This window comes from Halichoerus grypus, chromosome 6 (genome assembly GCF_964656455.1).
Source record: "Halichoerus grypus chromosome 6, mHalGry1.hap1.1, whole genome shotgun sequence".
In the NCBI taxonomy this organism is placed as follows: domain Eukaryota; kingdom Metazoa; phylum Chordata; class Mammalia; order Carnivora; family Phocidae; genus Halichoerus; species Halichoerus grypus.
This window is the reverse complement of record NC_135717.1, coordinates 167,880,323-167,903,848: the sequence shown is the minus strand read 5'-3', so window position 1 is coordinate 167,903,848 and position 23,526 is coordinate 167,880,323. Positions and strand designations below refer to the sequence as shown.

Sequence of the window (23,526 nt, the reverse complement as noted above, 5' to 3'; positions counted from 1 at the left end):
GAAAGGAGGGAGGATGGGCCTGTGTTGAGGTTCCTGCCTTTGCCACGGGGGTCAGTGTTTGGGCATGGTCTGTGGCTCAGACGGGTGGGACTTGACAGGGCTGGGTCCTGGGCAGTGGGTAGGGGTGCCACGGACGAGAGTCACTGAACTCCAAGTTAGCAGACTCAGGCTGGGGTCCCTCTCTGCCACTGCCTTGCTGTGTGTCCTTGGACCATTCACTGACCCTCTCTGGCCTCAGTTTCCCCACCAGTATAGCATAATGACCCTTCAGCTAAGGAAACAAACTCTCCAATTAGGCCCCTGGCATGAGCTGGCCCTGGGGGTTGAAATGATTGCACAGAAGCCCAGCACGTCCACGTGAACAGCTTGGCTGGGGGCCGGGAGAGCAGGGGCAGCTGAGGGGTCCATGGAAGGCTGTGCAGCAAGAGACAGAGGGTCAGGAGCTAGAGCCTCTGCTCCTTGGAAGCCAGCTGGAGGGCTGTGGACTGAAGGAGCTGACTCACAGGGAGGGGGCAGCCCGAGCAGCGTCGTCCTAAGGCTTCCAGGAAGGGCAGCCGTCCAGGGCTGAGCTGAGGAGACAGTGTTGACAGCGAGTGTGCCAGAACTCAAGCAGCTGGACAGCCCTCCCCAGCCGCCCACCAACAGGCACCACACTCAGCCCCAGCCCACCTGCCTACACCTTCCGTTGGAGTCTCAAGATCCCACCACAAAGGACCATCAACACCATCAACACAAGGTCTGGTCTATGTCGACCAGAAAAGAAGGTCATAACCCAAGGTCACTCAGGGACTTAGCACTGCCGCAGATCTAGAACCCAGGCATCCTGACTCCCCGTCCATTGCTCTGCAAACTATAGAGGCAGCTGGTTGCAGCCTGAATCCTGGGGAGACCGTGGGAAAGAATGCAACTGGTCTCTGGCTGCCTAAGATTAGGAAGTGTCACATTTCCCAGAGATGAAGTTCAAGCCATAAAACCTGCTGAGCTTGTCTAGAAAGTGTGGTCTGAAGGTACCAACCTCTCCCCAAACATGGGTCTTCTGGTCGCCAAGTGAGGAGAGGGTGCATAAAGATTTCAGCGAGCCTCTCCCACCTTACCCTCTCCCAAAAGGTTTGTGGGGGCAGGAGCCTGGACCCACACTATAGTCCGTGGCTCAGGAGACCAGGGAAGCAAGTAGTTAGTGGAGATCTGAGAACAGTTCTTTGGAAAGTCAGACTAGGAAAGAAAAATGGTTTCAGTGCATCTCTGGCCAGATGTGGGATGGGGCATCCAGAGAGGGCCTGAGAGGTAGCCACCTATCTTCGTGCCACCTCCTCCCAGCGTCCCGAGGGTTAGGTTTCCAGACCTCAGCGCTCAGATTTTGCAGCATAAATTTGCATCGGGGACAGACAAGAGCGGAGGCTGAGGTAGGAGCGGAGACAGAATGCGAGTAGGGCCCCCCCGCCCCGAGGGGCCCACCAGGGGGTAGGTCTGGCCCCTGACGGCCCGGGATCCTCCCCGAAGCGGCGGGACATCCTCCGAGGCGCACGGACCGGAGAAGCTGCGCCGCACCAGGCTGGCGCCTCCTGCGTGCCCTTGACGGCAGGCGACCCCTCCAGCCCCGGCTGGTGACGCGGGCGCCCCCTAAATTCCAGAGGTCGTCCCCTCCCCGGGCGCCCTGGTCGCGGCCCCTGGGATCCCGAGGACCCCCGGCGGGGGCGGTGCGGGAGCGGCAGCGGGTCTGCGCGCCCGCCGGGCCCGGGCCGCGCGGGGGGAGTGAGCGGCTCTGGCTGCGCGCCCAGCCCAGCGCCCCCTGGCTCTGCGCCAGGCCGGCGGGCGTGCGCCCGGCGCGCAGCACTGCAGCGCTGGTCATATGAGCAGAAATGATGAGAAAAGCACTTTTTAATCTTTTCGCACTTGCTCTGCCCGCTCAAACAGTTGCAGGATGTCGATGACAGACTTGCTCAACGCTGAGGACATCAAGAAGGCAGTGGGGGCCTTTACCGGTGAGCAGCGCGCTCCCCTCCCCAGCCCTCTCCCCCGATCCACTACCCTGGCCCCAGCACCCCGCGGGTCGCGCGGCTGACCAGTCCTCCGGAGCGCTCCTCTGCCCAAGCATCCGGCGGGGCGCTGGCAGGACGGAGCAGGGGGCTCCTCGGCATTTCCCAAACTCCTCCGGAGCGGGACTTGGCGCGGGGAGCGGGTGGGGAGGCCCCGTGCTCTGCCCGACAGCGGAAACTTGTCGGGGCCAAAGGCCGGGTGGCCGCGCTGCGAGGACTCGGGGTCCCGGACAAAGGGCAAAGACCAGGGTCCAAAGCGGGACCCCCAGGTCCTTGTGGGCGCTTGATACTTCCCCTTTAAGGCACTTGGAGGGGTGCGGGTGCGCACATCTCCTCTCCAAGCAGCCCCTTTCGGAGACCCCCGTTCAGAACGGGACTCTTCTCAGCTGTCGGTGGTTGGCTCCCCTGCAGTCCAAGCCCCTCTCTAGGGCTCAGAGCACCCCACCACCACCACCACCACCACCGACCATCGAGCGAACGAATGCGTTGACCTTCCCGCAGCTGGCATTCTGCTCTGCCCAATCCTGCGGGAGCATCCTCAGCTTGCAACTTCCAGCCTCGGTAGATGGCCCAGGGAGGGGAGCGGGCAGTCTAACCTCTCTGAGCTGCCCTGGAGTCGAGCGCTTCGCTGCCTACCTGCTTCCTCCCTTCCCTCACCTAGGTGGGGAAACTGAGGCTGGGAGCAGACCAGAAATTTGCCCAAGGTCACCTAGCACAGCAGAAGGGGGATTAGAGCTAAGGTCACCTCCAGGTCTTGGTCCCCCTCCTTAGTGTCAGAGGTGGACGGAGGAACGGTCCTTCCCTCAGCTCAAGGCTGAGGGGAGAACATGACTCTCAACAGGACCCCTCCCTGCCACACACTTTTGTTATTCTAACATTGTACCCTTTCCGGGTGTTCCTGAAAGGGAGCTCAGCACACAGAAAATTGGGGAGGGGGCCTCCCATTTCCTCTCTGCTTGGTGTCCCCTCCTCAGGGTATGAAGAAGCTCTGGGAGGCTACCCTCCCAGGGTGCCGGGATAACCCACCCACGACTCCTTGACCCAGCTTGCTCCCTCTGAGAAGAAACTTAAGTGGGAATTCTGGGGAGCCTTCCAACACTCCCCCAACTCCCACCGGAATTGATATCTGTGGCAAAGCCAGGGTTCCTGGGTCCTCCCCCTCCTCCTCCCACTGTATGACCTTGAGAGAAACTTGTCTTCCCTGTGTCGGTCGATTTTCTGGCAATACAATCTGTGTGGCCGAGAAAAAAGGTCGATCGCCCCCCAACATGCACACACCATGTTCACACCACTTCCAATTCCCCTGCCCACCCCCAACACCCCAAAGCCTTCATGGAACCCAGGAAGCTCCTCTGCCTTCAAAGGCTGCCCTGTTCTCAGTGAAGGGTACAGCGGAGAGTGGGGGCAAGTCTACCTCTTCTACCTCTAGCTGTGTGACCTTGGCCCAAGCACCGTCTGCTAGTCTGGGCTCCTTCAACCCTCCCACAGAGGCACCCCCCACCCCCCAGCACTGGCACAGGGGGCTCAATCAACAAATGCTTTGACACCCCGTTCTCCTGCCCTTCCCTACTGCCCCGTCTTTGTCCTCATTTTAACCCACTCCTCTCCACCCCGCCCCCACAGCTGTCGACTCCTTCGACCACAAAAAGTTCTTCCAAATGATTGGCCTGAAGAAAAAGAGCCCGGATGACGTAAAGAAGGTGTTCCACATCCTGGATAAAGACAAGAGCGGCTTCATCGAGGAGGATGAGCTGGGGTAAACTAAGGCCTAGAAGGGCTGCCCAGCCCGAGAGGGAGTGGGGGTTGGGACTCTTGCTTCCGAGTGCCCATCAGATCTGGCCCTCTCTCTGCACCATTGGCAGAAAACAGCTGTGCCTCACCACGGTTGCTTCCGGAAGAATAAAATCGGCAGCAGAAAGTGCAACTAACTAGGTTAAATTATAGCCACTTAATATTGCTAATGGGATGATGCTACTAAATAATTAAATACACACGAAGAGGCAGGTTTTCTGGATGCCTAACGCCATGTGCAAGACAGGGAGCACTAGCTTGAGTATTTATTTCATTGATTTGTCATTTGTCTCAAAGGCACCATCCATCATCCTGCAGACAATCCCCCCCCCGCAGCCCGACTTCTGTACCAGTGCAGCTAAAGCAATGTCTGGACAGGTGGGGAATGCAGAACCAACTTTGGGGGTCAGGAGTTCTGGGAGCAAAGCAGAGGAGGGGAAGATTACGACTAGGAAAATGCACCTGGCTCATGTCTGCCCACCCAGCTGTGCCTTAAGTTACTCTCTGGCCAAGACGGCCTTGAATTTCGTCCTAAAGAGAAGGGGGAGGGTGTGGAGAGAGACCTTTCCATAGGGACTTCCCTATCCATCCAGTCTCTCCCCACACCATCTCGCAAGGGTACCCTTTGTCTAGAACCTTCTCCTTCTACCTACACACACACACACACACACACACACACACACACACACACACACAGGCTGACTTCTACTTGTCCTCCAGGCATCACTTTCTCCAGGAAGCCTCCCTAGCTTTTCCTCTCACTCCAGGTGGGCTGGATGCATCCTCTGAGCACCCTTCTCTGTTTCCATCATTGTATCCATCACCCTGTGTGGTCTCTCTCCGAGTACTCGACTGCCTCCTCATTTTTTCGGGTGGCTTCCTTCTCTGTGCCCCCGGATTCCAGCATGGCCCCGGTGCAGAGAAGACACTTTTGCGTTTGTCGGGTTGGCTGAATAAATAAACAAATGCAGGTGCCCTGCCTGGAGTGAGGTCGACCTTTTGCCGAGGACGGCCCGTCCCTCCCCTGCACACCCACCCGTGAAAGCACAGCCACAGCCCCGGCTGCCCGGCTCAGCACAGCTGCGTGCAGGCCCGCTGCTTACCGCCTCCCCCAGTCGCCCACTGCAGCTGCGCAGGTGCCGGCCCACCATCGGGACGCTGTTCCTGCAAGATGACCGCCGCCTGACTCCCTCCCTGGCTTTTCTCCCCAGGTTCATCCTGAAGGGCTTCTCCCCAGATGCCAGAGACCTGTCGATGAAAGAAACCAAGACGCTGATGGCCGCTGGAGACAAGGATGGGGACGGCAAGATTGGGGTCGATGGTGAGTAGCCATGACCTGGGGCCAGAGCACGTCGTGGATCTTGGGATGTTTGGATGCTAAAAGCTTGGAGCTATCTCTGTCACCTGAGAGGGAGAGGAGGGGTCCCCCACTCCCCAGGATTAGAAGGAAAAGGCAATGCATTAGGTCTGAGAGCTCTATCACGTAAGCCAGGCACACACACAAAACACCTGGGACATTTTTTTTTCTAAATTTGAACAACCCAAAAGGAATAGACTCTCTTTTCCTCCCTACTGTGTAGGGAATTAAGGAGAATTTGGGATTTTCCCTGAACTTTGCCTGCACTTTTGCCTGGGTTCCGGTCCCGGCTCTGCCCACATTGGCTGTGTAACCTTGGGCCATTTCTGTCCTTCTCTGGGCCTCAGTCTCCCAACCGTAACCTGAGGAGATGAGGCCAACTGATCCCCAAGGACCCTGGGGGCTCTCATGTTCTCAAATTCCAGGGATGGAAATTCCTTATCTTCTATCCTCCTTAGCATCTTGTCCTGGTATCCTGTAACTTCAGGTTTCAAAAGCCTGTTTGGGCTTCACCCAAATATACCCTTCCCGCATTGTAGGAGAGCCAGGAAAAACAGCCAGCCAGCAATCAGCTGGGAATCAGGAAAAGAAATATCTGGCCCTGACTTGCTTTTCAAGCTTTGCTGTCAGAACAGGTGAGGGGATGGTGGCCAGTCCACCATCCCACATCCTTCTCCATTCGGAACTAACATTCACAGAACACACCCCAGCAGCATTATCTTTCTTAGCATCCCAACAGCCTTGAGAACGATCTCGGTTTTGCAGATGGGCAAACTGAGGCTGGGGAGCTTAGCCTGTTCAAAGAGCTAGGACATAAGTGGGCGAGCAGGGATTTAGAATAGCTCTTTCCAGTAAGCTGTGTCGCACCTCGTGATGGTCCTTCCCATCAGCCTAAGAGAAAACTGTGTACAGGTGCTTGGCCTCTGGGCTCAAATCCCTACCACTTTCTGGCTGTGTGACTTTGGGCAACTCAAGTAACTACTCTGGGCTTCAGTTTTCTCATCTCTGAACTGAGGATAATGATAGTTCTTTTTTTTTTTTTTTTTTTTTTTAAAGATTTTTATTTATTCATTTGCGAGAGAGACGGAGAGAGAACAAGCAGAGGGAGAGGCAGAGGGAGAGGGAGAAGCAGACTCCCTGCTGAGCAAGGAGCCCGATGCGGGACTCGATCCCAGGACCCTGGGATCATGACCTGAGCCGAAGGCAGACGCTTAACCATCTGAGCCACCCAGGCGCCCGAGGATAATGATAGTTCTTATCTCATGGGATTGTCATGAGGATTAGATGTGTTAATGTGTAAAGGGTTTAGAATAGTGCCTGGCACAGAGTCAGCACTGTATATATGTGTCTGTCACCTAAATTTTTAAAAAACAGGGACTAGGTTGTCTTCACCCTTTTATATCCAGTATGAACCCCACACCTGCCCCAAAGCAGGCACTTAATAAACATCTGTTGCCCGAGTGTAAAGACCAGCCCCCCCCAAGCTCTGCTTCCTCTCTGCGCTTCCCCAGCTATGACCTTGGCCCCGGCGCCTCTCTACACCCAGTTCCCTTGCCCGCCAAATGAGGTGCACAGTTTAATCCTAAGACCCGCTTGGGCTCATTGTGAAAATTAAGTGGCTATCGACACAAAATTGCTTTGGGAAAGTTAAAAGGATTCTGAATGTGGGTGTAGTTTATTAAAGTTTTATGCCCGAGACCAAAACGGAGAAACTCGAGCAAGGTCAGATGCAGCGAGTCGCCTGGCCTTCCAGTGCCAGCCATGTCTCCTGCGGCTGCGAGGGAGGGAGGTGATTTTAAAGGAGCTGGAGCAGAAAATGCTGGAGAGAGGTGGGTGGCTGGTCTTGGCGGTTCCGGTGAGTGGTGAGTGGCACATCTCCCGACAGCCCCTCCTCACCAATCCACTGAGACAGCTCCACGCCGGACCAGGGTTCCTCCTAGGACCCCATCCCAAACCTCCAGACCTGCTTCCCATTTTCATTTGCAGCCAGTATGCCACAGCTGGGAAGCAAGCCGGAGGCGGGGTCTGCATGGTTGGCTGCTCACAAGCAACCTCAGGATAAAGAAAAACCAGGCCAGATCCTAGGCTGCTTCCCTTCCTCCCTCCCTGCCCGTCTCCTATCTTAAAGAGCTAACTCAACTCTTCCAACAGATCCAACAGACGTTTATTGAGTAGCAAGCCTGTGCCAGGCTGTCAGGGAGGTAAAGATGAATTCGACCCTACTCCCAGAGGCACTGTTTCCTGGCTGGGTGCCCCAGAGCAGCGGCTCAGCAACCCTGAGCCCCAGTTGCTCATCGATAAACTGGGCATGACAACATATGGCCCACTGGCATCCCTGAGGATTCCATGACCCGATGCATGTTGAGCGCAGCGCCCAGCACATTGCCAGTACTCGGCCAACAGCGGCTACGATCCTATTTCTATTCTAGCAGCAAGTTGCTTACAGTTCTATGTATATGTACACAAAGGAATGGCAATACCAAGAAGGTGCGGAGGAGGGGGAGAGGTGTGGAGAGGGAGAGACGGTGGTGTGTAGGCATATGGGAGGCTGGGGACAGGAAACCACTGGCCGGAGTAGGGGGTGGGGGTGTTCCTGGGGGAGCGTGGGGCAAGGCATGGGTTTCGGCAAAGGCACAAGGCTGGGAGGTTTAGGGATGTCTAGAAAGGGACAAGAAGGTTGTTTCGCTGGGGGTGGGAAGAGAGAGAGAATTGTTAGCAGGGTGGTAATGTGTGTCGAAGCCTGCCCAAGCGGTCACCTATGACAGAGGACGGAGGGGCAGATGGAGAAAGAGCAGTGCTAGAGCCCGAGGTACACTGGATACACACCCAGGTCTGTCTGCCAGCGCAGTTCTAGCTCAGGATGACCTGGTGCAAGGTCTGGGGGTCAGCGCAGAACAAAACAGAGTGGGGCAGGAGAAGAAGTGGGGGGCGGTGAGATCAGATCCCCTGAGTCAGCGGGACCGCACACGGTGCACTTTTGAGGATGGAACATACAGATGCTTCCCCTCCCCATCTCCACCCCAAACACGGTACTTTTTCTGGAGGGTGCCAGGAAGGATGGGGGTGATGATGCCCAATAGGTATTGAGATGAGAGGCAGAAGACTTTGCAGGCCCCCGGGAAGTTCTGTTTTAGGCAATCTGCTTGCCTGCCTGTTTCCTCTAAAGGCAAAAGGTTCTGAGCCCTGCCCATCAGCAGGAGGATGCTTTCAACTTGTGGTGGGACCTGAGCCAAGTCACAGAACCCCCTCTGACCTTCAGGTGCCTGATCTTTACAATCAGGAGTCAGATCACTAGCCAATCACTGGGGTCCCTGCCAGGCCCGGGACTCCGTGGATGCCCCAGTGAATAAACCTCTAGGCAGAGGACCAGCTGAGCCCGTGCCACCTCGAATAATGATAGCAGTAACATCTAACTTCATGGAGTACTCATTCTGTGTCAGGTACTGTGCTTAGTATTTTACTCCCCTAATCTTCCTAGCTGTCTCTGAGGTAGATACTATTACTGTTCTCATTTTATAGACAAGGACACTGAGGCTCAGAGAGGCTAGGGGTTTGCCTAAACTTCATGTCTCAGAAGTTGCAAGGTCAGGATCGGAGTTCACGTCTGCTGGATCCAAAGCACATGCCCAGTGCTGCGTGCTCTGTTCATTCACGGAGTTCAGTGAGCATCTACCCTAAGATGATTTTATTTACTGACTTACTGCTTGCTTCTCTCTCCCCCACTGTGATCCAGATCCACAAAAGCAAGAACTTTGTTTTGTTCCGTTCTGACCCCACCACCTAGAATAGGGCCTGGCACACAGTAGGGGCACAAGGAAAGTTTGATGAATGAATGAATGAATGGCCAGCTCTGGGGACGCAGTGTTGAGGAAGAGTGGTGTGTAGGGAGAGGTCTGCAGGCAAAGGCTGGAGACCTGTGTGGGCTGGGGGCTTGCATGCAGCAGGTGCTGGGAGATTCTAGAAGCAGGACTACCTTCATCTCCCACCGTTTGCCCTCTCAAGGTGAGTGATGCTTACCAGGTCCTTGAGGACCCCAGATTGAAGGGAGGGGATAGAAAGACAGAGTTCTAATAATAACCCTTTGCGTTCCCATCCCTGGGGCAACTACTTCCAGGAAGCTCAGACTTTTATAGATGTGGTCGATTGATTCTCGAAGTCCACCCTTGAGAGGCTGGTGCAGAGCTGGTAAAGGAGGGTTTTAAGGCAGAAAAGGAGAGAGAAGCTGGACAGAGGTGGAAGGCGACCCCAGCCATAGTCTCAAAACCCAGGCACAAATAGTAGGCAAGCCTGCTAAGTGACAGGCTCCTTCTCAAGTGTCTGCCCTTCCCATTGGTGGGTCTCAAACTGGAGCCAACATCAGAATCACTGGTGGGCTTTTCACAACACACATGGCTGTGCCCGAACCCCCGAGTTTCTGATTCCTTAGGTCTGGAGTGGGGCCCAAGTGTTCACATTTCCACCAAGTTCCCCGGTGGGGCTCATGCCCCGGGGACCAGACTCTGAGAACTTACTGCCTTACAATAATCCTAGAAGGTAGGTGCCATCACTCTTCCCCTTCTACAAATGAGGACAACAAGGCACTGAGGGATTAGGCGTCCAGGGTCACTCAGTCACAGAGCCAGGAAGGAGGCTCAGAGGTCCAGCCAGAGTCCCCCCACATACCCCCCTGCCTCTCACACAGATGTGTCCCCAGCCCGGGCTCTCCACTCGCAATGCCTGCCCATGTGGAACGTGCAGGCTGACAGGACTAGTGGCTACCACCCGTGTGGCACGTCCTGTGTGCCGGGCACTGCACCTCGGCCTTAGCTCTGAGAGCTCGTGCAGCCCACACGACAGCTCCACGAGATACACCCTCACTGGACAGACCCGCAACCTGACACTCCGGGAAGTGGGGCCACTTGCCCAGGATCACCGGGCCGCTCCAAACCCTGACACTCTGACTCCAGATATCCCGCTGCTCCCCACCGTGCCGTGGACAAGATCTGCACGCCCTGTATACACACGCGCACACGCACGCACACACCCCGTCTCACACTCCTCACATACTCTCTCTCACATTCTGTCTCACACACAATCTCACACATACACACTCTCTCACATACACACTCTCTCTCACACTGTCTCACACGCAATCTCACACATACACACTCTCACACATACACACTCTCTCACATACACACTCTCACAGTCTCACACACAATCTCACACATACACACTCACACATACACACTCTCACACATACACACTCTCTCACACACTGTCTCACACACACTCTCTCACACATACACTCTCTCACACACTCTCTCACATACTCTGTCTCACACACACTCTCTCACACATACACTCTCTCACACACTGTCTCACACACTCTCATACATACACACTCTCTCTCACACTGTCTCACACACTCTCTCACACATACACACTCTCTCACACTCTGTCTCACACACTCTCTCACACACACACTCACACATACACTCTCTCACACACTCTGTCTCACACACTCTCTCACATACACACTCTCTCACACTGTCTCACACACAATCTCACACATACACACGCACACATACACACTCTCACACATACTCTCTCACACTGTCTCACACTCTCACACATACACTCTCTCACACACTGTCTCACACACACTCTCTCACACATACACTCTCTCACATACTCTGTCTCACACACTCTCTCACACATACACACTCTCTCACACATACACTCTCTCACACACTGTCTCACACACTCTCACACATACACACTCTCTCTCACACTGTCTCACACACTCTCTCACACTCTGTCTCACACACACTCTCACACATACACACTCTCACACTGTCTCACACACAATCTCACACATACACACTCACACATACACACTCTCACAGTCTCACACACTCTCTCACACATACACACTCTCTCACACATACACTCTCTCAGTCTCACACACTCACACATACACACTCTCTCTCACACTCTGTCTCACACACACTCTCACACATACACACTCTCTCACACATACACTCTCTCTCACACTGTCTCACACACTCACACATACACACTTTCTCTCACACTCACACTCACACACTCTCTCTCACACTGTCTCACACACAATCTCACATACACACTCTCTCACACATACACACTCTCACACACTGTCTCACACTCTCTTACACATACACTCTCACACTCTGTCTCACGCACACTCTCACACATACACACTCTCTCACACTCTCACACATACACTCTCTCACACTGTCACACATACACACTCTCTCTCACACTCTGTCTCACACACACTCTCTCACACATTCACTCTCTCTCTCAGTCTCACACACTCACACATACACACTCTCTCTCACTGTTTCACACACACACTCTCACACATACACACTCTCTCTCACACTGTCTCACACACAATCTCACACATACACACTCTCACACACTGTCTCACACTCTCTCACACATACACTCTCACACTCTGTCTCACACACACTCTCACACATACACACTCTCTCTCACACTCTCTCACACATACACACTCTCTCACACTCTGTCTCATGCACACTCTCTCACACACTCTCTCACACACACTCTCACACATACTCTCACACACTGTCTCACACACTCTCACACATACACACTCTCTCACACTCACTCTCACACACACTCACACACCTCTCATACACACACTCATACACACACACACTCTCATACACACTGTCTCTCATACACACATTCTCACACATACACTCACACTCTCTCACACTATCACACACTCTCATACACACTCTCTCACACACACCCACACTCTCCCTCTCATACACACACACTCTCTCTCTCTCTCTCTCTCACACACACACACACACACACACACACAGAGAAGATCCTTGTTCTCGGTTCCCTGAAACCTGATTCCAGTGATGGGTCCTGTTTCCAAGGCTTCCAGCCTATTCCAGCCCAAGAGCCTGTGGTTTGCTTTTTGCTTCTGATGCTAAAAAATTTAGTCATAATTATCGCTGAACCACTATGGTCTGCTCCAATCATGTGCCTCGAGGCATTTGCCTTTTCTGCTTCCTTCTGGTGAAATCTGTTCTCTTTTATCCTTAAGCAGCCCATTTAATATGGCAGGCGGGTGGGAGTGAGGGAGTAAGCCCTTGGGCCCAAACACCTGAAGTCAGGCTGAAAACCCAACCCACAGAATGCGGTGGTGTGGACAGCCAAGCCCCTTTCTCTCCCTGGGCAACCACCTCCTCATCCCAAAATGGGAACAAAAATGCCCACCTCAAAGGGTTGTTGCTTGCATGAAGTGAGTGTTCTGGAAATGATTCCTTTCCTCCTACTTGATATGTGTGCTTTCTCTCGGAAGCCGCCTCGAAACCCTTGTGGAATACCAGTCCTCGAAGGAAGGGAAATGGGGTCGAAGATGGGAGGACAGTGACAGGGACCGCAGGAGAGGTCATCCAGCCCTCCAGCCCCTGTGGGATTTGGTTTCCGGGGAAGGCAGGATGAGCACATCAAGGCCAGCCGCGGTCCTGGTGGCAGAGCCCTAAGGTGTACGGTATTTTGTCCCGTCTCCCTGCGTCTTCACACGGGCCCCATAAGGTCGGGGGGACAGAGTCTGTGATCCCCACTGAGAACTGTGGCAACTGAGGCCCGGTGGGCTCTGTGCCAGAGTCACACGGAAATCCTTGGCGGAAGGGAACCCGTGTCTCCTGACTCCGCCACCCCCTCCACGGGGCTTCATGGAGACATTCAGGTTATAAATGGTTTCTGGGCTTAGCGAGATGCTGGCTTTCATTCACGAGTGGACAGACGCTCCCTAACTCCGGCCTTGTGTGGAGCTAGATATGATGGAGCAAAGGGAGAGGAAGCAGCGCTCCTTATGGAGTTGCCCTCCTGTGAGGAGGAACAGTGGGGAGGGCAGAAAGACATCCCCTCTCCATCGATCCCTCTCCTGCTTCTGTGGGTCAGGGCGTGAGTTGGAACCCCAGCCTCTAAGAGAGAAAGAGAGGCACCCCACGTGAGCCACGCCTGAGTTAGAATCTTCGTGGCTGAGTGACTCGCAGCCTCAGTTTCCCTGTTGGTAAAACGGGGACAAGAGAGTCAGCGCAGATGGAATGGGATGACACCCAGGGCAGCGCCTGGCACAGAGTGAGCCCCCAGGACTGTTTACGCTGCTCCTCGTGGCCGTCTGGCTTGACGCCAAATAACCCTGCCTCCCGTTCTCTGGGGTGGGAAAGTGATCCCTGTTTGCAATACCAATTTATAAGAAACCCAGCCCAGGAGCTATTTAGAGGCGAGGTGATAAACCAGGGGGCCAGTGCCTCCATCCTGGTCCTCACGACAGACGGAAGGGAAGACGTGTCCAAGCGCTGACTCAATGTCGTCTCAGTTTCACTTGGGGCTGTCAGCATGTGCTGGTTCACCTGTCAATAGCTTCTAAATTTGTCCAATCCCCACGGCACTGGGACTGGGACAGATCTAATGAGGCTAATTTCAGCTTCCTGTGGGAAGGGGAGGACTGAGCCCTCCCATCCTCTGACCCTCTCCACCGCACCCCAGGGGCCCCTTCAAGAGCTAGGGCAGGAATCTGGGTCCCTCCAAAGGAACACCGTCCCTCGCATCTCCACAGTGAAATTTGATTTAGATGCGCTCCCTCTGTGTGCCGGGCACCCTGTGCCAGGCGCTTCTCATCCAGTTACCTCCTGTGGTCCTCACCAGAGTCCTATCCCCATTTGACAGACGCGGAAGCTGAGGGTCAGAGGCTGAGTTTCCACAGATGGGCACGCTGGAGGTGGGATCCTAACTCGATGGGATAGATGGTGCCGGAAACTTGGGGCAGGTCAGCTGCCTGCTCTTTAGGCCACCCTCCCCTGCCCTCTGCAGCTCACATCCTCCCTGTCTTTGTCTCAGGACTTTTGTGGACATTTCGAAGCTCCAACCTATGTCATGGAGAGGAGCTCCAAGGGCGGGGGAAACTAACACTTACAGACCAGGCGTCTTTCTGCATTTGCTCATTTGGCCTTCCCAACAGCCGACCAAGCAGACATTATCACGCCCCCTTTACAAACGAGAGTAAAGTGGGGAGCGAAGCCCACCCAGCCAGGAAGCAAAGGAACAAGAATCAGACCCCGCTCCAGGTGCCAGGCGGGGGGACAGGAAATGGTGGGGGACAACAACCCCCATGCCAGATAGTAAATGTTATGGTGCCGTTTGCCAGGTCTTCACTCGCTCTGTGCCAGGCAGCGGCCGGGCACTTCACAGGCTTCGTTTCGGGTAGCTGGAGCTGTAGAGGCAGCTTGATAACAAGAGCTACCAAATGCTGAGTGCTGCCTATGTATCAGGCCAGACGCAAGAGCTTTAGTGGGGCTTCCTCTGAACGAGCCAGAGAGCTCCATTTTACAGATGGGAAAACTGAGGCATGGTGAGGTGAAGTATCTCTAGTCCAAGGTCATGGAAGCAAAAATGGGAGTTGGGAGCTGACTCCCAGAGCCCTTGCTCCAAGCACTGTGGGAGAGTTGGCAAGGCATCTTCTAGACCTGACATTGCACAGAGGAGAAAAGCAAGACCTGGAGGGGTGAGCAGGAGGCAGAACCAAGGTCAGAACCCCCTCCCCCCTCCCCGTTCCCCATCCCAGCATCCTACCGCCAAATCAGTTGACCTAGACTTTGCAGGACTTTGTATGTTTGCTCATTGGTTTTTCTTTAAGGAGAAACCTGAACATTTTAGAGGAGATTTTTTTTTTTTTTTGATAAGAGGGCTGTTTGTTAATTGGCTGATTGCTAAGAGCTCTGCCCTGAGGCACACACGAAAGGTCCAGAAGAGGTGACCCCTGCCCTCAATTTGTCTACAAAATGCCCTGCTCCAGCTTCTGGGAGGATAAAATTAGAATGCAGCGTTCTCTGCAAAAAGCCAGGGCACGCGGCCTTTGTGACGTCCGGGCTGCTTCAGAGTAGATCCCCGGGTGGGCAGAGGGGTCTGTTTCCAGAGGCTTTTGAAAACCCCACGGGTCCAAGGCACCTCCCAGTCAGGCTCCAAAATGCCTGACTTTCCACCCCGGGGGGCATCTCTTGGTTGGCATTCCCTGGTCCCCTTCATGCTGACCGCAGCAAATGCCATCTAGTGTGAAGGTGGTAAACTGGCTCTTTGCTGATGAGCAGCCCAAGGACCCGTGATTTCTAGGGTGAGGGTTAGGGAGGTCAGGAAACTGTAAGGACCAACTTTCCCTCCTGACAGTCTCTCCGTGAGATGGCTTTGGCAGACAGACTCACGTCTCCTTTATCCCAGCACAGAGCAAACTCTGTGCCCAAGGACAGGATACATCGGCCCTGGGTAGTTTTCCAGATTAAATGGCGGGTTGAGAGTCCCTGCTTGCTCCCGATCTGGGATGCTCGCCCAATCAGGAATGGCCTCTCCACACTCATGCAGTGGGTGCGCCTGAGACCACTGGCCAGATCTTTTCTCTGCCTCTTGTTTTCTGCATGACCTGACCCTTCACCTCTCCAGGCCTCTGTTTCTCCATCTACAAAATGGGAATCACCCCACTGACCACCCAATGTGAGAATTATATGAGGCATATTGGAATTTGTTGAACCCCATGGAAGACTCATGAGCCAGCCAGCCATCCATCCATCCGTCTGTCCATCCACCCATTTGCATTTGTTTATTAGCTCCTGCTGTTTGCCAAGTTCTACTCTATTGCTAGAAGAGCGGTGGACAAGTCAGGGCTCCCTGCCCTCCTGGGGTTTACATTCTAGGAGGGGGAGACCCACAGAAAGAAGTAAGTCCATAAATAAGCTCATTTCAGAGAGTGCTAAGTAGCATGAAGTAAATAAAACAGGGCTAATATGACAGAGTCATGGGGGGTGGCGATATTTGAGCTGGCTCGTGGGTCACTCTACACCTAGGTCAAAGGAGGTCGGAAAGCTCCGGGGTAGAGAAGGGAGCCTAAAAGCAGGAGCTTGACTCACGTCTGCTGCGTGATCTTGGGCAAGCTACTTAACTCTTGGGCCTCAGTTTCCCCATCTGTAAAATGCAGACAAAAGCATCTCTCCCGTGGAGGAGTAGTGAGAATTTAATGGCATTCAACAAATAAGGATTCTTAAATTCTATAAAAATGGACAGTATCGATCGGAGACATCTCAGAAGAACCACCTGCCTCACGGAGGTGCCGTAGGGTCACAGGAGCTCCTGGTTGAGGGAGCAGACACTTTGACCCCGGCCCCGGGAGGGGTTTTTGGAGTATCTGTGTTTGGGCTCCATCCCTGCCCCTCGCTGTTACCACTCAGCCTGTGGCCCCGTGGGTGTTCAGGACCAGCTGGAGGACCCTCTCTTTCTCCCACCTCGAGTCGATACCTAGGCCCCCACATCCAGGTCACCTGCCTTTCCTGCCCTCGGGGACAGCCTGGGGACAGGAGAAGGTGCTGTCCACTTCCCAGCTCACACCCCAGGAAGAGGAGGAGCCCGGGAACGTGTCCCTCCACCTGGCAGGGATCCCACCCGTTATTCCCATGGTGGGGGCCTGTGTTTGGCTTGGTTGATCTTACTTTCTTTGCTTTTTTATTTGGAAATAACGCTCGCTTTCCAGAAGAACTGCAACAATAGCACGGCGGGTTCTGTGCACCCCACACACGGTGTCCCCCAGGGCTAACATTTCATGTGGCCACAGCACAGGATGAATACTAAGAGCTCGCATGGGATTGGGGGGTGGGGGGGGACACATGTGCTTCATACCAAGTCTGGGGAGGACAGCGCTCACCTCAAGGAGCCCCGGTCCTTTTGGCGGCTTTTCTGAGGCCACTTCACGTTCTGTTTTCACTGGTCTCTCCCAAGGAATTGGTCCTGCCCCTCCCTTCACGGCCCTGACAGACACCTGGACCCTCACCCAGAGATGCGCATTTCCCAGCAAACACGCCAGGCGGGGCCTGGACCCCTAACTCTCAATCCCTTCTAGATGCAATGAGGACTTACCTGGGGCCCCACACTCTCCGGCAGGCTGGGGACACAGCATCTCAGACGCATCGTGGCAGAGGGTGGCAAACTCCTTCTTGTCCTCTCTGGTCTCCTGGAGAGAAAATCAACAGGACAGACATTCCCTGGGCCTTTACTCCAAAAAAGGTCTCAGAAGACCTGGCTGCTGAGCAGTAGCCCCTGTGACTGCCACAGCAAGGACCCCGCCATTGGGAGGATGCAGGGAACAGGGACAGAGGAGCTGGGGGGGGGGGCGGGGGAGCCGAGGACCTCCTGTGCACCAGCACCTCGCTTCTGACTATCTCCCAACTCAAGAAGCATCGCTCAGAGAGGCCAGGGGCGTTGTCTGAGGTCACACAGCCCATAAGCAGCAGAGCAGGCCTCTTACGGCACTCACCCTATCACGCAAGACACTAGCCCAGCATGGCTACTGGGTCCTTCCCAAATCCCCCTTGTTTCCTGCCTTCTGAGCCTGCCCCGTGAAAAGCCACTGCCTGTGATCTCTTCCCCACCATTTGCTTTCTCCTGTGGGAATCCTGCACCTTCTCACAGGACTCTATCAGAAGCCACCTTCCCTCTGAAATTTTGCTGACACCTTAAATAGAGGGCACCCCTTCTCCCTGTGACAGCGAAGTCTCTGGGCCTTCCATCCAGTCACAAACACACGTGGCCCCTCAGTATCACGCTTGGAGGCAGGTGGTGGGATGGGGCAGGAAAGAAGGGGAGTGGGCTCTCTCCAGAGAGAGATGTTCTTGTTCCAGTTGGCGGGGGGGAAATAAATAATGAATAAGCAAGACCATACTCAAAAGTATTTCGAGAGTGGTAAGTGCTGTGAATAGAATAAAAATGGTGACAGCAAAGAGGATCACAGTAGGGGAGGGTCACTACTGTCACCAGAGTGGTCAGAGAAGGACCCAGGAGGAGCGACATCTGAGCTGGGACCCGGTAAGTGAGAAGAAGGTAGCCGTGGGAAGTCTGAGAACACACCAGGCAGAGAGGACAGCAGGTGCAAAGATCCTGAGGCGGGAATGTACTCAGCATGCTTGAGATCCAGACAAAAGGCCAGTAGCACGGAGCCTGTCCTGCCAAGTACTGTTCCTTCCCTGCCTAGGCCAGAAGCTCCTTCAGGGCAGGGATCATCTTCGGCTCCCCTGTGTCTCCGCTTACCTGGTTGGGGCCATCCCTTTGTTCATTTAGGTGGAGCTGGATTCAGTAGAGGGACACTGGATCTCCACCTAGTGCTGACACCAATCACTGACATCAATTAATATTCAGCGAAGTGGGGCAGGTGAATGCTCCTGGGGCGGGAGGGGCAGGTGAGCCCACCATGGACTCGAAGGCAAGCCCTGTGGAGAGACGAGGACCCCAGGGCTTGAGGCCCAGCTGAGCCCCTTATGACCCCGGGGGCTCTGAAAAGTCACTTCTCCTCTCTGGGGCTCAGTTTCCCCTTCTGTAAAATGGGACTAGCTCCCAGTTTCCTGAGTTATGGTCAGGATTCAATGAGAAGCTGTGTGAGACAGGGCGCAGCTCATTCTGAGCACCTGCCCACCCTCACCCGTCTGACCTGCATGGAGATGTCACCTGCTCAGGTCTCCTCCAGAGTCTTGCTCAGCCCCCTGAGGAGGAAGAGCACACAGTGGTTCTTGAACCAGGTTGCTCGCCGGAATCACCTTTGAACAACTAAAAGAACTCCTCCCTTAGCCCAGGCCTCCTAAATCAGAAATTCTAGGGCGAGGGCCTGGCAATCTGTGTCTTCTAGGATTCTGCTGGTGATCCTGGTGGGAAGCTGGGGAACAACTAGACAAGGAGCTGAGGAAGAGTTTTGGGTCCCAAGAGGCTCAGACAGATCCGGGTCTGAGCCCTGGCTCTGCTCGTTACTAGCTGTGTGACCTTGTAAATGCTGGACTCTGAGCCTCAGCTTCCTCATCTGTAGAATGGGAATAATGATAATGTGCACATCATAGGACCATTGTCAGAACCAGACAAGATCTAGAATATCAAGTCCTTAGGATAGCTGCTGGAATGTGATAAACATTCAGATGATTGCTGCTACGATCGTTGTAGTTATTATTAGGAATTTGCAGGTGGCAATGACGTCATCAAGCAAAAGAGATGGCAGGCTCATTAAGAGAACATTTATCTGGATGAGCACTGAGTAGTATATGGAAGTAGTACATGGAATCACTATATGGTACACCTAAAATGAATATAACACTGTATGTTCACTACATTGGAATTAAAATGTTTAAAAAGTAAAACAAAAAGGAGAGATAGTAGGCTCACCGTTTCTCATTCACTCATTCATTCATTCCCACACTCACTCATTCCATCACTCTAGGTCTGCAGCCGATGGGAGAACCAACAGCAAGCCCCGTGTGGGGCCCAGCAGCCAGGCCATGGCCAGTCCTCCCACACTGTCCACCTCTGACTCACCTCTCTGTCTTCTTTTGCAGAATTCTCCTCTCTGGTGGCCGAAAGCTAAGAGGCTCTGACTGCCCCTGGTGTTCCACCCCTCTGCCCCTCTTCCACCCAATCTCAGCCCCTCTTGCTGCCCTCCTGCATTTCTGTTCAGTGTGTTTATGTTATTTTTTACTCCCCCTGTCCCCTGTGGCCCTCAAATGACATAATTCTTCTGAAAAATGCTGGAGAAATAATAAAGGCTGTACCAATCGGATTCTGCTGCTCGGGAGGCCCTGGGCCTGGTGGGGCGAGGAACCTGCCTTGGCTTTCCAGACACACCTGTGCAGGGGTGGAATAGGATTTAGACTGAAAAGATAGGATGGGAGGGAAATTTACTGAGCCCTCCTCTGCCCGTGGTCCTGAGAATGGTACTTTGCATGGGTTGCCCATTAATTCTTGAAACCACCCATAAGGTAGGTGATGAAACTCCCATTTTACAGATGCAGAAACTAAGTCTTAGAGAGGTAAGTGACGTGTGTAAGCCCACACAGCTAGGACTTGTGGATGGATGGATGGATGGATGTAAACCCATGAAGACTCTTTGTTACAAATAAGAGAAACCCAACACAGAGTAACTTAAGCAAAAAAGGGAGAAAAAACAAAGATTTGGTTATGCCTGAATAGTCCAGGGGTAGGTCTTCAGGAACAGCTGGATCAAGTGGTATCATCAGAATTAAGTCCTTCTTCCCCCATCTCTGACTGTGTTCCTTTGTGCTGGATTCATTATCAGGCTGTCCCTCATGATGGCAAAATTCCTCCAGCAGCTCAATGTCAGTAAAAAAAAGAGCTTCTCTCTCCCAATCACTCCATCAGAAGACCCCAAATTCAGTTCCATTAATACCAGTAACTAATGTTTATTGTGCACTTCCTTTGTGCTGAACCCTTTGCATGATTCCATCTGGACCACAACCTCATGAGTGAGGACTATCACTGTCTCCTTTGTACAGATGAAGAAACATAGGCACAGGGAAGTTCTGTGTTTGCCCCAAACTGCACTCTCAGTAAGTAGTGGAACCAGGGTCCCCAACCCTGGCAGTCACCTCCGGAGCCTGCGTCCCTCCCTGAACCAGTCCCCGTGACCCGAAGGCTAGGGGCCCTGATTGGCACATTCCGGATGGCACCCATCTGTGAAGACAGGTGGGGTCAGGTGCACAGAAAGCTCAGGGTCTGACAGCTGGGGAGAGGTGTCCCAACGGAAATCAGGAGTGGGGACGGAGGCTGGGTGGACACAAGGCAGCATTCCTGCAGGATGCCTTCTGCTCTTTCCCACGACAGCCTTGGGGAGGGAACTGGTGCGTGTTCTCATCTCTCATGTCAGGTTTCCAGACCCCTTACCCAGCGGTGCTTCCTGACTCTTCCCCTGTCGTCTTGGGCAGGGCTATCAGGGAAGGCCCTCACTGAGGGTAAGGCCGGGGCAGGCAGCCCCATCCGGGTTTAGGCTGAGGGGCAGGGATGGACAAGCCACCTCCCTACAGCCAGGCAGAGTCAGCTGACTCAGGCTCAGGAGGGGACTTGGGACCAGAACTAGGAAGTGGGTCAAAGCAGCAAGCTCCAAAAGACCGCCCTGCTGGGGGCTCGACCAGGTGTGCTCCAAAGGGGCAGGTGGGCCCAACGTGGGAGCTGAGGGCGGGGGAAGATGAAAAGGGGCCGTATGCCGGGCCCGTGTGTCATGCAGGAGGAGGGGCCAGGCTGGGGAGCTGCAGTGTCTCCCCAGAAACCAGAGCAGGGCCCTGCAAGGACAGGCAGGTCAGGAACAGCGCCGCCCACCGCGGCCCACTGGCCTGAGGTGGCTTTCAGCGCTTCTCACCCCACACCCGAATGACAGCCCGCACATCACAATTCAGACTCGGGGCAGCACGTGGCCCAGCAGCTAAGCACGTCTGAAAGCAGGGCTGTTCGACCTCTTAGGGGACACAGGACATTGGCTCCAGGTCCCTCCATTTGGAAAGGATTTTTCTGGGGTGTGGGCAGGACAAGGAGGAAATGGCTTCCCTGAATGGAGGGCACCTTTCGGGGGGTGGGGAGTACAGCGGTATTGTGTGTGGGGGGGTGTGATGACAGGTGACACCACACCGGCCATCAGTCACCAAGCCTCCTCTTGCCTCCTACTACACAGCTCTTGATTCCCTCAATCCCCTCACCCTCGCCACCACCACCTGAATCCAGGCCTGGTCACAGGGTAGGGCAGGGGACTCCTCCACAGAGCCCTGTGCCCAGGGTCTCACATTCGTGAAGAACCTCCAGTTCAAACTTGGGGCATCTCTTCTAATGAGGCCATAAGTCCAGTCGCTGTTTGTAACTCAGGGTTGGCATTTCTATATACTGGGGGCCTAACCACCTGGAAGTCGGCTGGCTCCAAGCTGGTTCTGAGAGCTGCTGGTGGCGGTTCCCTTGGCCCCTGGCCTGCCACAGTGGCTTCCTAGCCCATGTCCCAGCCTCCCCATCCCTCCCCAACCCACTCTCCACCCAGAGCCCCCAAGGGTTCTTGCCTAAAACTGTCCTGTGACTGCCCCATCCACAGACTAGAACCCCGAATCCAAGCACAGCCTTCCCTGCCCGCGGGGATGGCCTAGCTCCTCCACTCCCATCCCTCCCCCATCTCTGCCTTCTCCCTCAGTCCCCACCGCTCCCTACCAAGCTGCTCCCTCAGCCCAGATCGTTCTGCCCTCCCCGCCACTTTCCCTGCCTCAGTCTTATTCCTCTTGGGAACCCCCCCTCCCCCAGATGGAGACCCCCGCCAGGGCTAGAGCATCTGAACTTCTTCTGCAGGTGAAATGGGGAAAACAGGTGTGACAACTTAATTCACACCCATGTCTCCCAGAGATCGTAAGATGCCCAAGGTCATGTCCGCGGGGTTCCCTGCTGGATCCCAGGGCCTGATGCACAAAAAGGTGCCATGATGCCAACGTGGCCACAGAGGCCAAGTGTGGCCAACGACTGGCTCAAGGCCACAGGCACAGAGCAGAATGGACACCTGACCCCAGCCTCCCGCTTTCCCACCCTGCCACGGTGTCTCACCCACAGAGACCTTCCACCCCAGCAAGGAGTGGGGCACAGGCGACGGACGTCCTCCTAGCCAGCATCGGCCAGCCTCCGGCCAGAGTCACATTAACACCTGGTCACCACTCTCTTCATTCGCTCATCAGCTCAACACAACTCCTCTTCCGTTTCTTCCTTGTTATGCTCACTCCTTATCTCCATCTCCCTTCTGTCCTGGAAAGGCTGGGGACCCGGAGGGAAGGAGCTTGGGGCTGGGAGGAGCCTGAGTGGCCTTTGATAAGAGCAGGGAGCAGCCTGCATGCGGGCAGAGGGCTGAATGATGGAATAAACGTCCCAGAGCTCAGAGAGGATGCAGGTAAGTGGGAGAAGAGGGGGCAAGGAAGGGTCAGAGGTGGGGAAGGCTGGGTGGGAAAAATCAGGGCTGTGGACTCTCTCCTCTTCCAGCCATGGGCTTGGAGAATAGGAGCGTGCTGGGCTCCGGATTTGGGGCTGGACAGAGCTGCCTTCCAAATCTGCCTCTTCCTCCTTTGAACACCTACTATGTGCCAGATGTTTTGTATATAACACCTCTTAATTCCCACCATAACCCTCCAAGGAAGGGAGCAATTATATTTTACAGGTGAAAAAAAGAGGTTCAGAGAGGTTAGAGAACTTGCCCAAATTACACAGCTAATAAAACTGAAAATAACAAACATAGACTCATACAGTCAACAAATAATTTTTGAGTGCCTTACTTACAACCAACACAGCTAAGCATTTTAGAAGCATTACCTCATTGGATCATCATAGTAACTGCTAGACCTCTTTCCAAAGTTCGGCCTTCTCTGGCTCTGCCTCCCCCAGTGAAGACCCCCACCTCCATCCAGTGTCTCTGCTGCCACTCTACAGGGACAATTAGCCTGGAAAGAT

General features: G+C 54.3%; 2 protein-coding genes across 3 annotated transcripts in view; one reads left to right on the top strand and one right to left on the bottom strand.

Annotated features, from left to right (window-relative positions):
* The window catches only part of NCF4 (neutrophil cytosolic factor 4), a 76,628-nt gene extending 53,862 nt beyond the window's left edge, over positions 1 to 22,766 (bottom strand). The window contains exons 1-2 of the mRNA XM_078076571.1: positions 22,636 to 22,766; positions 17,158 to 17,251 (exon numbers count right to left, since the gene is read on the bottom strand). Coding sequence (XP_077932697.1) covers positions 17,158 to 17,251; positions 22,636 to 22,700 — 159 coding nt within the window. The 5' untranslated portion in view covers positions 22,701 to 22,766. The remainder of the gene's footprint in view (positions 1 to 17,157; positions 17,252 to 22,635) is intronic.
* Positions 1,313 to 19,831, top strand: PVALB (parvalbumin). Of its 2 annotated transcripts, XM_036108732.2 has the most exons (5): positions 1,313 to 1,403; positions 1,915 to 1,982; positions 3,660 to 3,792; positions 5,039 to 5,148; positions 19,611 to 19,831. In XM_036108732.2, exons 2-5 carry the CDS (start codon positions 1,922 to 1,924, stop codon positions 19,637 to 19,639), a joined length of 333 nt encoding a protein of 110 aa, XP_035964625.1. In that variant the 5' UTR covers positions 1,313 to 1,403; positions 1,915 to 1,921; the 3' UTR covers positions 19,640 to 19,831. The 2 variants fall into 2 exon arrangements, with proteins under 2 accessions (XP_035964625.1, XP_035964624.1); XM_036108731.2 differs by lacking the exon at positions 1,313 to 1,403 and having other exon boundaries at positions 1,819 to 1,982.
* Positions 22,767 to 23,526: the final 760 nt, after the last annotated feature.